The sequence below is a fragment of the Penaeus monodon genome, chromosome 32 (genome assembly GCF_015228065.2).
Source record: "Penaeus monodon isolate SGIC_2016 chromosome 32, NSTDA_Pmon_1, whole genome shotgun sequence".
NCBI lineage: Eukaryota > Metazoa > Arthropoda > Malacostraca > Decapoda > Penaeidae > Penaeus > Penaeus monodon.
In genome coordinates, this window is record NC_051417.1 from 22401890 (window position 1) to 22402215 (window position 326).

Genomic DNA, 326 nt, shown 5'->3' on the forward strand with positions numbered 1-326 from the left:
AGACCACGATTTTATATCATCACTTACGTCAGATGACATGGTGGCCAATCTCTTGGGAGAAATAACACCTCTAAGGACATTTTCTCGCAGCTGTGGGTTCTTACTGTCCTTCAGGTTATACACCCGAGATCGTAGGCGGTTTTTATAAGCAGCATCAGTATTACGGTACTCTTGATAAATGGCTTCCTCAATCTGTTCTCCAAGACTCTCTGGGGTGTCAACAATGCCATCTGGTAATTCTGAGAAGAAAAAGCTTATATAAATAAATGATATCAGCTTTAGAATACTGTGACAAAACAAAGCAAGGGAGATATCTTTCTGTAATT

The 326-nt window shown here is 39.6% G+C and overlaps 1 protein-coding gene across 1 annotated transcript in view; it reads right to left on the minus strand.

Moving 5' to 3' along the window:
- LOC119593722 (transcription elongation factor S-II-like) overlaps nt 1-326 on the minus strand; it is a gene marked incomplete in the record, with an annotated part of 13827 nt that overhangs the window by 3563 nt on the left and 9938 nt on the right. Inside the window, 1 exon segment of the mRNA XM_037942695.1 lies at nt 28-239. Coding sequence (XP_037798623.1) covers nt 28-239 — 212 coding nt within the window.